Source organism: Poecilia reticulata, chromosome 12 (genome assembly GCF_904066995.2).
Source record: "Poecilia reticulata chromosome 12, P_reticulata-male-v2, whole genome shotgun sequence".
NCBI classification, from domain to species: domain Eukaryota; kingdom Metazoa; phylum Chordata; class Actinopteri; order Cyprinodontiformes; family Poeciliidae; genus Poecilia; species Poecilia reticulata.
In genome coordinates this window covers 28833490-28847216 of record NC_088841.1, presented here as the reverse complement: position 1 = coordinate 28847216, position 13727 = coordinate 28833490, and the positions used below count along the sequence as shown (strand labels likewise).

The 13727-nt window shown below is 43.8% G+C and overlaps 1 protein-coding gene across 1 annotated transcript in view; it reads left to right on the top strand.

Moving 5' to 3' along the window:
• The first annotated feature begins 5516 nt into the window (after window positions 1-5516).
• The window catches only part of tcf4 (transcription factor 4), a 170229-nt gene continuing 162018 nt past the window's right edge, over window positions 5517-13727 (top strand). Inside the window, 4 exon segments of the mRNA XM_081613724.1 lie at window positions 5517-5897; window positions 5900-5998; window positions 6262-6300; window positions 10794-10866. Coding sequence (XP_081469850.1) covers window positions 5883-5897; window positions 5900-5998; window positions 6262-6300; window positions 10794-10866 — 226 coding nt within the window. The 5' untranslated portion in view covers window positions 5517-5882.

The window sequence follows — 13727 nt, the reverse complement described above, 5'->3', positions numbered from 1 at the left end:
GCGTTGTGTTAGCTAGGCGTTGCGTCAGCGCGATGTTGCATAAACTAGGCGCTGCGCCAGCGCGGCGTTGTGTTAGCTAGGAGTTGTGTTAGCTCAGCCTTACGTTAGCGTGACGTCGCGTTAGCTCGGCGGTGCTCAGACGCTCGTCCATCAGCAGAAGCTCCATCTGGTGAAAATAAACACGTTTTGTTTTGTTGTTGGTATTTTTAGGAAGTTTTGGGAGCTTGTCCTGTTTCTGCTGTACGGAAGCCTTTCGGTGCCAGATTAATGATCTCGTTTTAATTTGAACCAAATGAAAGAGAAAAATCATAAAACATTTTTCATTAATTTTGAGCCACTTTAGGTCTTAAACAAGCCGCAATTTTACACACACAAAAAAAACTTTTGCATCTGAGAAAGATATTAAACTCATCAAATTAAATGAGTTTCTCATTAAAAAGAGAAAATTCTCATTATTTTCTCTTTTTAATGAAAAGCTTTCTGGTTTTGCTACAAGGACTTTTTCTCACTTTTTTATTAAATGTTCTCTTGTTCTAATGACAAACATTTTACATATCGTCATAACGAGTTATTTTTTATAGTTCCTCATTTGCGTCTCACTTTAAATGAAAGTTTTCTCATTTTAATGACTCGTCTCATTAGCAGGTCTCTGATTTGAACAAAGTTTCTCATTTTCACATGATTTGCATCTCGTTATAAAACGATTCTGCTCTTGAATCTGTTCCCAGGAAGACACCTGATTAAATATTCATGAAGAAAGAACATAGTTTACTAACATAAATCCTGATTTTACCGTAGAAATGTCAGAGTTTGGGTTTTTTTTTTTTACTCTTTAGAAAAACCAAACGACGCCGAGACGCCCGGAGAGGCGCAAAGCGCTAAACTCAGCGGCTTTAGCTGCTAGCTCACCTGAGAGGACAGGTGGAGGTGCAGCTAGCTGCATGCTAACACGTCAGCCTCAAAGAGGACTAATTTAATTAGCCTAAATAATGAAATAATCATCTTTAACGTACATTTTTACAGCAATAAAGAAAACGTTTAAACTCACATTGCAGTAAAAACTTTTAATATTGTAGAAATTTGGGATGAAAGTGAGAAAATATGAACATATCTTTACATTTTCAGGTAAACATCAGTTTATAATCCTGTGTTAGCTTAGCTTCCCTTAGCTGTGTTAGTTAGCTAATCATAGTTAGCCTCATCTTGTTTCATGTAAATTAAAATTACTTTAGCTGTTTGTAGTTTGTCTTAACTTACTTGAATGTTTTTTACTTTAGCGAATCATTAATAGCTTATTCTAGTTAAGCTAACCAAACCTTAGCTTAGCTAGTTATGGTTTGCATGATCATATTTAGGCTATTTAACTTAAGCTAGTCATCGTTAGACTTATTGTAGCTTTTCCAGATTTAGCAAGAGCCTAGCTAAACATAGTTTGTCTTATTTGTTTCGGTTAAAGTTAGCATACTTTAGCTTGTTTGCCATAGTTTGTCTCAACTTATTTAAATGTATTTTAGTTTAGCTAATCACAATTAGCTCATTCTGTTTACACAAAGCATACATTAGCTTAGCTAGTTATAGTTTGTCTTATCATAAATAGCTTCTGTAGGTTTAGCATACCTTAGTTTAGCTAATCGTAGTTTATAGCCTAAGTTTATTTTATTATGTATTCCATTTAAATTTAGCATATTTAGTCGTTTGTCCAAAGCTTAACGTCACATTTGAGAACCAAACATTGCAGCTAATAGCCGTTAGCTGTTAGCCGTGTGGTATCCAGTTCTCCCTCCTCACTTCCCACCATTCCTCACAGCTGGACGATTACGCAGGTGTTTGGCAAAAACACACCAGAGAGGGGATGTGTGTGTGTGTGTGTGTGTGTGTGTGTGTGTGTGTGTGTGTGTGTGTGTGTGTGTGTGTGTGTGTGTGTGTGTGTGTGTGTGTGTGTGTGTGTTTGCTTGCTTGCACAGCTTTCCTGCAGGACCCTCGTGTTTAAACGTGTGTGTTTTTATTAGCACGGATTCAGAGCAGGAGGAAAGCTGGTCTGAATCGGTGCTGAGTTTCCAGCTACGTCTCAGTTGTGGTCATGCTAGTTATGCTTTTCAAAACAAATCATCACGTTCCGGGTTCCTGCGCCGCCTAGATGGTCTGGAAAAAGAAAAGGAGACTTTAGAAATGTCTAAGCGTTGTCCTATTTCAGCCAATCTGCTATTTTAGCTTTTACATTAGCTCATTAGCTTAGCCTAAAGTTGACTTATCTTGCTTTTAAATTTTTCCTTTTCACATTAAACTATTAAAAGGTTTTCTTCTTAAATTGTTTAGGGATGTTTGTTTTTCATTTTGGAGGCAGAAAATGCCACCAAAGCATAAACAAACAAAAAAAGGCCTCAACGTAGTTAGCGAGTTAGCTAACGCTAGCACCAAGAACGTCTCTGAATCTGATTGATTTGTTCCCAAAGATGAAAATGATGAAACTTTGCCAAGCTGTTTACGTAATAATTCTACTCAAAATACGCAGAATGATTATATATTCAAGGCGCTAACAGTTAGCCCACAGTGCTAACGTTAGCATGAATCGCGATGCTACTGCTAGAAAAACAACATCAACAAACCAGTTCACATTTTTCAAATCATGTAAATTTGATTTTGAATGAAAATATGATCACAAATCTGTCAGTTTATCTTTATTTCATTTAATATTCTGGGTGATTTTGTGAAACGTAGCCAGAATTGCTCAGAAAGCGATGCTAGCATGAAACTTTGCGCTAATGTTTTTCAAAGGATTCCTGAAAACTTTAAGTGTAAAGAGAAACTAAATTATATTTATCTTGTCATTACATCATCACCTTCACAAATCACGATTAGCTCATTTTATGTGCATTAAACACACTTTAGCTTAGCTTGTAGCTTTAGCTTCACCTCTAATCATAGATTATATTAACTATCCTAGTCTATTTAAGTTTAGTTCATTTTATATTTTACTGAAATTATTTAAATTAAGCACATTTCAGTCAATTTTCGTGATTTTTCTTTTGTGTAAATCGTATTTTGGCAACAAAAAAGATAATTTTAGGGAGGATATGTTGTCCATTAACTGTTTAGTTATTTTGTAGAGGAAGTTGTTTGTATTTTAAAAGTGGAAACTTGTTCGTTTTGTTGCTGTTTGATCAGTTTTGTGCTTTTCTCGCTACGTTTGCTAACGTCCTGTGGGGCTAGGCCCCCCCCCGGCCCTTAAAATCTAGAGACGCCCCTGGATTTCAACAAATCGTCTCAGAGTTGAAGTTTGTGGCGTCTGAATCGGCTCGACGTCCGTCCAGGTGAAGGTTTTATTTCTGAGTCTGGTTGCTGTTCGACTCGCAGACAGAGATACGGCGTCGGGCTGCTCGGTCAGCTGCGGCTCAAGGATGAAGCTCAGACTAAATGTTCTTCTGATTAAACCAGATTGTTCTGCTGCTCAGATACGGAGAAAATGCAACAAATTAAGCGTCTGAATCAGCAGTAGTTTGATTTTTAGGTCATTTGTTTTGGTTTTTTGGTTGAAATAAAGATAATCTGCAGAATTAATCAAATATTAATGCTATAAAATGAAAATAGATTTGTAAAAAAACAAAAATACGAAAAGTTTTTGTAAAAATATGAGAATATTTATAATATTTTAATAATAAAATGATAAAAAATTGAGTCAATATTATTTTAAGATTTTATTTTCCTATGTCATTTTTACCATGTGCGTAGCTCCGTATAATTTCTGCATATCTTATAGTTATTGCCCAGGTGTCGCTACCAGCTAGCTGGCTAAGGTGTCATCCAAGCTGAGGAACATGGCGGTGGCAGCATCATGCTGTGGGTCAGAGCTGATGGGAAGAAAAACCTGAAGTAGAAACAGATATTATGGGATGGTTTAGATCAGGGGGGGGGGTCCAAAGTGAGGCTCGCGGGCCGATTGAGGCCCTTAAAAACCATGAATTTGAAAATAAAGTCATGAGAAATAAATTTTAAATATTCAGAATAAAGTTGTACAAGAAGAAAAAAAGTCATAAAATTGAAAATAAACCTCAAATAATGAGGAAAAAAACGAATTTATGAGAAACAAAGTGATTTACTGAATAATTTCTATGTTTTTTTTTAAATGATTTAATGTTTCTAATTAGTTTTGAGCTAAATTCATAAAACTTGAATATTTGCAGCAACATGAAACGTTGAGAAGCCAGCATGCAGTACTGCGGCCTCCCACCAGGGGGCGTTTGATGATGATGATGATGATGATGATGATGATGATGACCTGATGATGATGATGATGATGACCTGATGAAATGATTTCAGATTCTCGTTCCTGATCCTCTGAAAGCTGCAGTTCCTCTCGCCGTTTGTGTTTTTTTCTACCACAGTTTTTCCTTCCACCTGACTTTCCTGAGAGCTTCTTCAGAACTTCTTGTGCTGCTGCGATCATCACGTTTTTTATTTGTTGTTGCTTTGAAGCTGAATCACTTCAACAAATCCAAACTGTTTCTGGATAAACATTAATTTTTCCCCTGTTTGGTAAGTTGTTTTTTTTTTCCTTCCACTTAACTTTCTACTAACACATGCGGCCATCTTGAAATCGAACCCCAAGAAGTTCACGAACCCATAAAATTAAATTTAACTTTTTTTTTTATTTTTTATTATTATTTTACTTCTTTTAACTATAGTTTGATAAAAAATTTGTTCTCATTTCTTCCTTCCACTGAACTTTCCACTGATTGAACGTGTGCAGCTTCTGTTGTACTTTTTTATTTTTTTTTTTGTGATAAAAAAACCTGGAAAATAAAAAAAAATATTTCGGGACAAGTTTTTTTTTTTTTTTGCTGTTTTGCGCATTTTTTCCTTCCACTAAACTTTCCACTGATTTATGCTTGAACGCCGTGCAGCTTTTTTTATTTTTATTTTTGTGACAAAAACCTGGAAAATAAAAGAAAATATTTCGGGACAAGTTTGTTTTTTTTTTTTTTTTTTTTGCTGTTTTGCGCATTTTTTCCTTCCACTAAACTTTCAATTGAACCAATCCAAACGGCTCCTTCCTTTAAAATCATGTTTTTGTTTTCCTGGACGTTTGAGCGGAAACTTTAACGCGACCACGGAACAACTTGACGCTCCCCGCCGCGTGGGCCGCGTGGGGCTCCTGGTGGGGTAAAAAAACGCGCGTGATTCGTGGAGGCGCACCTGTGTTTGCTCGCGGGTGAAAGCAGCCAATCACCGCCGCGTCAAAGCGCCAGTCAGTCGAAGCGTCTCGTCCCGTTTCCAGCTCAGAGTTTCTGCTCCCGCAGCCGCAGCAGCTGTGAGCTCGGTGGCCGCAACTCCCCGCGTTTCTCACGCAGCCAGCCAGCGCCACGCGTGGGCTCCGTCCTGCGTGGAGGTGGAGGAGGAGGAGGGAGAGAGACAGATCTCCAGCAGCCGACAGGAGCGCACCGCCAGCCGGGTTGGGGAGCGGCGCGCATCCCGCTTCTGTCTGAAACGCTCCGCTTTTTTTTCCCCCTCTGGGTGGAAAAAAAGAAGAGCGAGGAAGAGGAGGAGGAGGAGGAAGAGGAGGAAGAGGAGGAAGAGGAGGAGGGGGGGGAAGAGAGAGAAACAACGCGAAAACACTCCCCTCTTCTTCTTCTTCTTCTCTTCTTTTTTATTTCCTGTCAGTTTGTTTTATTTCCTGAAACCAGGAACCGGGACTCGGAGCGAAGCCGGTTCTGCTGCCCGCGGCTCGTTTTTCTGGATTTATTTATTCCGCCGCGGAGGGAAAAGAAAACTGAAAAAAACCCGCAAAAGAAGCGACCCGGTGCGCACAGAACCCCTCCGCTCTTCCTCTCCCTCCCTCCCTCCCTCCTCTTCCTCCTCTTCCTCCTGTCTCCATCTCTCTGTCCATGTTTGTAGGTGATTTTTAGCTAAAATGCATCATCATCATCATCATCACCACCAGCAGCGGATGGCCGCGCTGGGAACCGACAAGGAGCTGAGCGACCTGCTGGACTTCAGCGCGGTAAGGAGACGCGGCGGCTGCGCGGCGGTCGCGCGGCGGCGGCGGCTGCCGCGCGGCGGCGACTCCAGCTTGGAGTGAAACTTACAGAAACTCTGTGCATAAAATGCTGTTTGAATTGGATTTTCTGCCTCTGCGTGTGTGTGTGTGTGTGTGTGTGTGTGTGTGTGTGTGTGTGTGTGTGTGTGTGTGTGTGTGTGTGTGTGTGTGTGTGTGTGTGTGTGTGATAATTGTGATGCTGCATCAGTAATTCTGTTGTCTTGTAGATGCCAAACAGCGATTTGAAAATGTTCCCACCATCCATGGTAGTATATCTCATTTTAAGTCCTTTTCATGATTTTTATTCTGATTTTTTTTGTTTGTTTTGTTTTTGTTTGTTTTTTGTTGCTGGATTTGCAAAAAAAATGCATGACATTAAAAAACAAAAGAGAGAAAAACAGGATTTTATCTCCAAACTTGATGTGAATTTCTTCCTCTCTGCTTGTGTGTTTTTGAAGTTGACGGACAGGAAATCAAACCCCCGACCCAAACACACACACACACACACACACACATGTGTGTTTTTTTTTATTTTGCGCCTCTTCCTCCCCCCTCTGGGAGCAACTTCTGTGAGGAAGAGGAGGGAAAAGAGAAACTGAAACAGCCTGAAATGCGCAGAGGGGAGAAAAAAAATGAAAATGTTTTGAATTGACGTAGAATGAGGCCTGCAGAGAAACGTTGTTATATATATATATATATATTTTTTTTACAGTTAACAACTAATTTAAAGAGTTTTAAATATAAATGTTCCGCAGCAGGTCCCAATAAAACCACTGTAATCTAAATATTCCCTAATTCTCCAACATCCTCCGTCAGACTGATGTCAAACTTTGCGTTAATTTTTGTATTTTTATGTTTTTTTTTTTTTTGCTGCATCCTCCGTCGGCGCGTTGAAACAAAGGAGGGCAGCAGCTCCAACGAGCCTCGTCTCTCTAATTTATGCAATCATCTCCCTTCACGGCCGTTTGCTGATGGAGAGACGCCGCTAATCCAGATTAGGATCCGGGGAAAACTGCCGCGTTTCCCGGCGTTTTCCCCTGAAAACCGTGGAGTTTTTTTCCCCCCCGCCGCCGCCAGGGTCAGGCGCCTTTAGCCGGGCTGGTTGCAGAGCGAGGCGGCGGTGACGGTTTCAGTCTGAATGGGTCGCTTCACTCCAGGACAAACCCACCAAAGTGACCCTGACGGCGAGTTTCGCTTCTCTCCTCCTGCGTGTTTTTTTTTTTTTGTCTTTTTATGATGACTGGGCGTCGATCGAAACGAGCCGGAGAGTCTCCGGTCCGTCCGCTCTGCCGTCTGGACTCTCTGGACTCTCTGGACTCTCTGGACGGACGTCCTGCTCTTCCACACAGACAAGCGTTCAGACTCGACCTCGGTCTGGAAAAATCCTTGAGTTTGAGACGGTTTGTTCCCAAACTTTCCAGATTCCAGCCAAGAAACTCGAGACGATCGAAGCCTCGTGGATTTTAGACGGAATGCACAGATTGGACTCTGGCCGGTTGACCGGAAGCTGGACGGGTTTCCAGACTTGGATCTCACTCTGAGTAAAGACGCTCGAGAGACACGTCGTGACCCTCAGGGGCCCGAAAAGCTGCTGACTCGGCAACTTGTTCGTTTAAGTCAGACTTGAATTTGGAGGTTTGTCATCGTGGACAAACCATCATGTCTTTGATTTGCTGGACCCGACCTTTGACCTGACTGGATCATTTAGGGACATGACTGGATCATTTAGGGACCTGACTGGATCATTTAGGGACATGACTGGATCATTTTGGGTTTGACTGGATCATTGGGGACCTGACTGGATCATTTGGGACCTGACTGGATCATTGGTGACCTGACTGGATCATTTAGGGACCTGACTGGATCATTGGGGACCTGACTGGATCATTTTGGGTTTGACTGGATCAGTTTGGGTTTGACTGGATCATTGGGGATCTGACTGGATCAGTTTGGGTTTGACTGGATCAGTTTGGGTTTGACTGGATCATTTTGGGTTTGACTGGATCAGTTTGGGTTTGACTGGATCATTGGGGATCTGACTGGATCAGTTTGGGTTTGACTGGATCAGTTTGGGTTTGACTGGATCATTTTGGATTTGACTGGATCATTGGGGATCTGACTGGATCATTTAGGGACCTGACTGGATCATTTTGGGTTTGACTGGATCATTTTGGGTTTGACTGGATCACTTTGGGTTTGACTGGATCAGTTTGGGTTTGACTGGATCATTGGGGACCTGACTGGATCATTTTGGGTTTGACTGGATCAGTTTGGGTTTGACTGGATCATTGGGGACCTGACTGGATCATTTTGGGTTTGACTGGATCCCTTTGGGTTTGACTGGATCACTTTGGGTTTGACTGGATCATTGGGGATCTGACTACTTCTGACTTGGTGTCAGTTTCGCAGACTTGACTGAGAGGAAACTGAATCTGCATTGATCAGTCGTTGGTCTGAACAGGCAGAGATTCGGATCTCGAGTCTTGGTTTCGCCGAACCTTTGGACTCGTTGGAACCGGACTTTGAACTTGACTCGGTTGGGATTTGACTGGATCCATTGGTCTTGCGGTGAACTCGGCTGATCCTGCCTTATTTATACATGGTCTGTTCTTTGCTTTGGGTTTACTCACCATCTCTTTGGACAGGACTTGGACTCTGGGCAGGATCGGTATACCGTCTGTCTCTTTGGACAGGACTTGGACTCGGGGCAGGATTGTACCTATTGGTCTCTTTGGACAGGACTTGGACTCTGGGCAGGATCGGTATACCGTCGGTCTCTTTGGACAGGACTTGGACTCGGGGCAGGATCGGTATACCGTCTGTCTCTTTGGACAGGACTTGGACTCTGGGCAGGATCGGTATACCGTCTGTCTCTTTGGACAGGACTTGGACTCTGGGCAGGATTGTACCTGTTGGTCTCTTTGGACAGGACTTGGACTGGGGGCAGGATCGGTATACCGTCTGTCTCTTTGGACAGGACTTGGACTTGGGGCAGGATCGGTATACCGTCTGTCTCTTTGGACAGGACTTGGACTTGGGGCAGGATCGGTATACCGTCGGTCTCTTTGGACAGGACTTGGACTCTGGGCAGGATTGTACCTGTTGGTCTCTTTGGACAGGACTTGGACTCTGGGCAGGATTGTACCTGTTGGTCTCTTTGGACAGGACTTGGACTCTGGGCAGGATCGGTATACCGTCTGTCTCTTTGGACAAGACTTGGACTCTGGGCAGGATCGGTATACCGTCGGTCTCTTTGGACAAGACTTGGACTCTGGGCAGGATCGGTATACCGTCTGTCTCTTTGGACAAGACTTGGACTCTGGGCAGGATCGGTATACCGTCTGTCTCTTTGGACAGGACTTGGACTCGGGGCAGGATTGTACCTGTTGGTCTTTATTTGGGACTGACTATGTGAGGCCTGACCTGAATGTTGCTCATCTCGACTTAAGACTTGAATCTGGGTGACCTGGCATTGATGTGTATGAAGTTTTAGGTCAGAAACTAAGTGCTGGTCGTGTTGTGAGTCTCTGTCGTCGGGTCGGGGACGTTGGACGTTGCCTGTGTCCTCGTCTTGTCTCTAGACTTTCTAACCAGATCTTGACATCGTCTGGATTTTAACCTCATTGACTTGTTGAACTGCTGTACCTCGTCTTGGACTCACTCCCTGTATTTACAGCCATGTTGGACTAGACCGCCGTAACCACGATGCAGCTCATGTTGGCCAAGCATTTCACTCGAGATGAGATCAGGATTCTGGTCTTGCGGTGTGGAAATCCAGTTTTAGGGCCGGAGATTCACATGCTACTCTTGGTTTGGTTTGTCGGTCTACCTTGGACTTACTGATAACTTTATGCTTGTTGGACCTGGAAGCTACCTTCCTTTAGCGTTGTCTTTGTCTTCACATGTCTTGTTCTCCACCATGGACTTGCCAACCATAACTGTGGACTCATTGAACCAAACCTGAGGTCTAAATGGTTTGACTCTGGATGAGTCACTCTTGGTGTTGCACCTGTTGGACCTACACCTTCCGGTTAGGACTGTAATTTATCGGACCTTATCTTGAGCTAACCTCAGTTTCAGACAGAGTTGGGTGTTGCTGGTCTTGACTAAGGAAGTCTTGATATTGGACTCGCTCTTGTTGTGGCCTTGATTGCTCCAGATGTTGGCTGTGATGCAGAAGTTGCCAATCTTTAGTGGATTATGGACGTAAACTGTTGTTGGACCCTCTGGTTAGTCTTGCGTTGAGGTTTCACCTGCTCCTCATGTTTCACATGACCATGTTTGGACTTAACTAGCCAGAATCGAGACCAAGTTCAAGACTTTGACCCTCTTGGTGTAAGATTTGACTCTCAGTCAGTGTTGGACCCTCAAATTGGGATTCGACGACTTTTCAGATCTCCTACCTCCCTTTTGTGTCGTTGGACTGGACTTGATCCTAGACTTTGACTGAGCCTTTCTGACTTGATGTTTAATGACGACGTGAAACGACCCCCCGTGACATAAAACTAACCCCGATCCCGGATTAATCAGGATATTAAGTGACGCTGCTTGATGATCAAACCCGGTCCAAGTCATTATACGAAGACAAAACTATTTAAAACACGCAGCGGATGAGCTGCGTCCAGCTGCAGGCGTGAGGTTTTGGAGTGAAGCGCTCCATGAGCCCCAGTGCAGTGCCGTAACTGTGGAGATGTTTCTCTGGCTGTTTGCAGCAGTGTCAGGGCTCTCGGAGGTAATCTGCTCTGTGTTTGTCTTGTAGATGTTTTCCCCTCCTGTTAGCAGTGGAAAGAACGGACCCACCTCCCTGGGGAGCGGACATTTCTCCGGCTCAAGTACGTCACCGTCTCCTTCTACTTCCTCCTCATCCTGTCTTTTTTTTCCCTCAGTCCCTCCTTCTCTCCCTACACCTGCTCGCTGGTGGCTGTTTGAATATTCCTGCAGTGTTTGGGTTTTCTTCTGGAGCGTCTTGTTCCCTGAGAAATCAGCTGCTAGGTTGACATGTCTCTCTGTTTTGACTTTCGTGTTGTTTTTCAGTGACATTTCCGAGGCTGACCAAAACCCCGCGGTGTTTATATTGTCTTTTATTTTCGCTCCTGATGGAGACTTCCTGTTTTTCTGATTTTGCTGCTCTTATCCTTTCCTGCCGGCGCGCGTTGCTGAGATCGGTGCACAACCCTGGTGATTACATGCATTGTTTGGGATTTTATATCGCGGCTCATTCACTCATTTTATTCTTCTGATGGTTGTTGGTGCTGCTGGTTTTTGTTAAGCTCTTGTTGTGAATCTTTGTGCTGCTGATGATGGTTTTAAGGTCTGAAGCTGGAAAATGAGACAGAAGAAGCCATGAAACGCAGTTCGGTTGGTTTGTTGTTGGTCCGACTGTGTCGAGGAGCCGATGGCGTTAAGGAAACTGAACTTTTGGGATTATTTTCATGTAATTTGAAGATAAACTGATTTATAAAATCCACACCATGCCAGCTTCCTGTTACCATCTACGGACTCTATTTGTGTTACGGCATCCAGTCGGCTTTTAGGCTAACCTCACACATCAGGCGATGGGTTGACTGCGGCCATGTTGACTGTAAAAGTGCTGTAAACGGAGCGGTGCTGGACGACGTCAGCGGGAAGCTTTGGGGTCGTACACCTGTATGAACAGATTGCTGTGTGAACAGGTTCCTTTATGAACAGGTTCCTGTGTGAACCTGTTCTTTTATGAACAGGTTCCTGGGTGAACAGGTTCCTTTATGAACAGGTTCCTGTGTGAACAAGTTCTTGTATGAACAGATTCCTGTATGAACAGATTCCTGTATGAACAGATTCCTGTGTGAACAGGTTCCTGGGTGAACAGGTTCCTGGGTGAACAGGTTCTTGTGTGAACAGGTTCTTGTATGAACAGGTTCCTTTCTGAGCAGGTTCTTGTATGAACAGGTTCCTTTATGAACAGGTTCTTGTATGAACAGGTTCTTGTATGAACAGATTCCTATATGAACAGATTCCTGCATGAACAGATTCCTACGTGAACAGGTTCTTGTATGAACAGATTCCTGTGTGAACAAGTTCTTGTATGAACAGATTCCTGTGTGAACAAGTTCCTGGATGACAGGTTCCTGTGTGAACAGTTTACGATTAGTAGCAGGAAACAATCAGTTCATCATCAAGATCTGCAGTGGGAATCCTGATAAATGGGATCCATTAGCTATGGTAGTTAGTATTGGCTAAGGTAGTTAGCATTAGCTAAGGTAGTTAGCATTGGCTAAGGGAGTTAGCATTAGCTAAGGTAGTTAGCATTGGCTAAGGGAGTTAGCGTTAGCTAAGGGTGTTAGCTGTGTTTGACGTTCGTTTTGCCTGTTACTGAACATAAATAGCTTTCCAGATGAACACAGCCCGTATCATTACCCCGCCACCACCGAGCTTTACAGAGGGCATGAAATATTTGTCATTTTTACTGCAACATGTTGGCATTAAATCTAAAACCTGAAATATTCTGTCGCGACCACAGCGTTAAACGCATCAAATGAGACTCCAGTGTAGCTGGATTTCAGAAATCATTGAGTTCTTCCTCTGCTGCCGGTCAGTCCATCTCCACACTTCCTGTTAGCAGCGAATCGGGTCGTTCTGTTGGCGCTCTGCCTCCAAGCGAAGCTAGGAAGCCATTTTGTTTCTTGGCTGGGAAGCAGAGGGACGGCGAGGTGTCGCCTTTGTTTACCGCGCCGATGTGCCTGGTTGTTGTTTTCGGAGAGGTTGTCTGCTCCCATGCCGTGAATGCAGATCGGAGGGAGGACGACAAATTTACGGATTTGGCAGCTCGCTCGCTCGCCCCCCCTCTCTCTCTGTCTCTCTCTCGGTTCTGTTGGGCCCGAGGTTCTCTAACTCATAACCGGAATGTTCCTTTTTATTTTGATTCTCATAGTTGTATCACACAAACACACGTGCACCGCTCTCCTTGGACGAATCACGCCCAGGTTCACGCACACACACACACACACACACCACACACACACACACACACACACACACACACCACACACACACACACACACACGAGCGCGGCCTGCCACCCCCGCTGTGGCTTTCTGCAGGCCTCGGCATTTTGATGAGCCGGCTGCTGTTTGTGAATGCAGCTAATTAGAGCCCTACAGGCTTACACAACCACCAGGCTGAGGTTCCCAACCGCCGGGGCGCGGCCTGAGGCCGGGACGGGCCCCGAGCAAACGGGGTCCTTCACACGTCTCTGAATTAACTTCGGCTTTTTGTCTGAGCTTACGCGTGTAAAGAAACGTCTGAATTGAAATCGGCCTTGGTTTCGATTTTCACTCAATTTGAGAAATGTCTTTTATTGGAGCGAAAAGGGAATTTATGTGAGTCGGTTTCTCTGATAATCAGTGAAAATGATCAGTTATTGACAAACTGCAGAGTGACGTATCCAAGTGTATTTGATGGAAAGTTGAGTGGAAGGAAAAATAGTCATAATAATACAAAAATATGTTGTACAGCAAGTCGAAATATTACAGGATTAAATTAAAATAATTGACAGCTCTGAGGTCTGAGATGGTTTCCTCTGGAGAGTGATGACCTCCAGGTAGCCTGGGGATGACCTTTGACCCTTCCCAGGTTGATGGGCAGCAGCTGCAGCTCTGAGGTTCTTGCTGGTGTTTTTCCTCCCTGACATTAAAAAATCTGTGTGACGCAAAGA